Source organism: Aphanomyces invadans (assembly GCF_000520115.1).
Source record: "Aphanomyces invadans strain NJM9701 unplaced genomic scaffold supercont1.21, whole genome shotgun sequence".
Taxonomy (NCBI): domain Eukaryota; phylum Oomycota; class Saprolegniomycetes; order Saprolegniales; family Verrucalvaceae; genus Aphanomyces; species Aphanomyces invadans.
The window spans coordinates 768,579-769,422 of NW_008580166.1; the positions used below are offsets into that span (position 1 = coordinate 768,579).

At 52.0% G+C, this 844-nt stretch overlaps 1 protein-coding gene across 1 annotated transcript; it reads left to right on the top strand.

Annotated features, from left to right (window-relative positions):
- Positions 1 to 199: 199 nt before the first annotated feature.
- On the top strand, positions 200 to 827 carry H310_09486 (hypothetical protein; the record flags this gene model as incomplete). The annotated part of the gene is made up of 2 exons (XM_008875577.1): positions 200 to 759; positions 812 to 827. The coding sequence occupies 2 exons, from the start codon at positions 200 to 202 to the stop codon at positions 825 to 827; spliced, it is 576 nt and encodes a 191-aa protein (XP_008873799.1).
- Between the last annotated feature and the right edge of the window lie 17 nt (positions 828 to 844).

Here is an 844-nt window from a genome sequence, read left to right on the forward strand (position 1 = left end):
CCATCTCGGAAGTCGGCGAAGACTGCTGGTACTGTACTTCTACAGCGAGCTCATCCCGAGGTGACAGTGTTATGGATGATCTGGTTGATCCATTGAATTCATCATCCTTCCGAGGAAGCGGTCGCCCATACTTCTACTCGATCTCTGGCGAAGAGATGATGAACCTACACGAGCTCTTCGTGCTGTTCATCGCACATCGATGCCGTTTGCCGCGTTTGAGCATGAATCATGGCATGCGTTCTTCATGGCGCTTCGCGGAAGCTTCAAGATTCCATCGACCGAAGCAATCGGGGGCGATTTGATGCGATCAGAATATGCGCTGACAATGAACGACGTTCTGCTCGCTCTCGCCAAGAATACTCTCATCTGCTTCACGCTGGACGGTGCCACGAGCGTACAGGGGAAACAAGTCATCAACATGATGGCGTGCGAACCTAAGCCGTTCTTTCTTGAACACTTCACGATGGAGCTGCGACGGGAGAGCGCGGCTAATCTGCTGGAGAAGCTTCTGAACTGCAAGCTGTGCCTACTGGGCTCGATCAGAAAGCCGGCCCCTGGTTTCGTGCTAACTACGGACGAAGAGGATGTTGAAAACCCAATGAATGACACAAATGCTGAAGTGGAGAGGGAAGAAGGACGTTCATGCAAGACTAACGAGCACTTCATCAATCCGCCGATGTTCTGTTTCTGCACCGATTCTCCTAGCGTCATGGTCAAGTTGCGCAAGGACTGCCTGAACACGAAGGATTTGGTGTTCGCGTACGGCTGTGCGCCACATGCCATCCACAATCTGTGCATGGACCTCATCAAGAACTTTCCCGGCGTGAAAATCGTCTTGAAACAG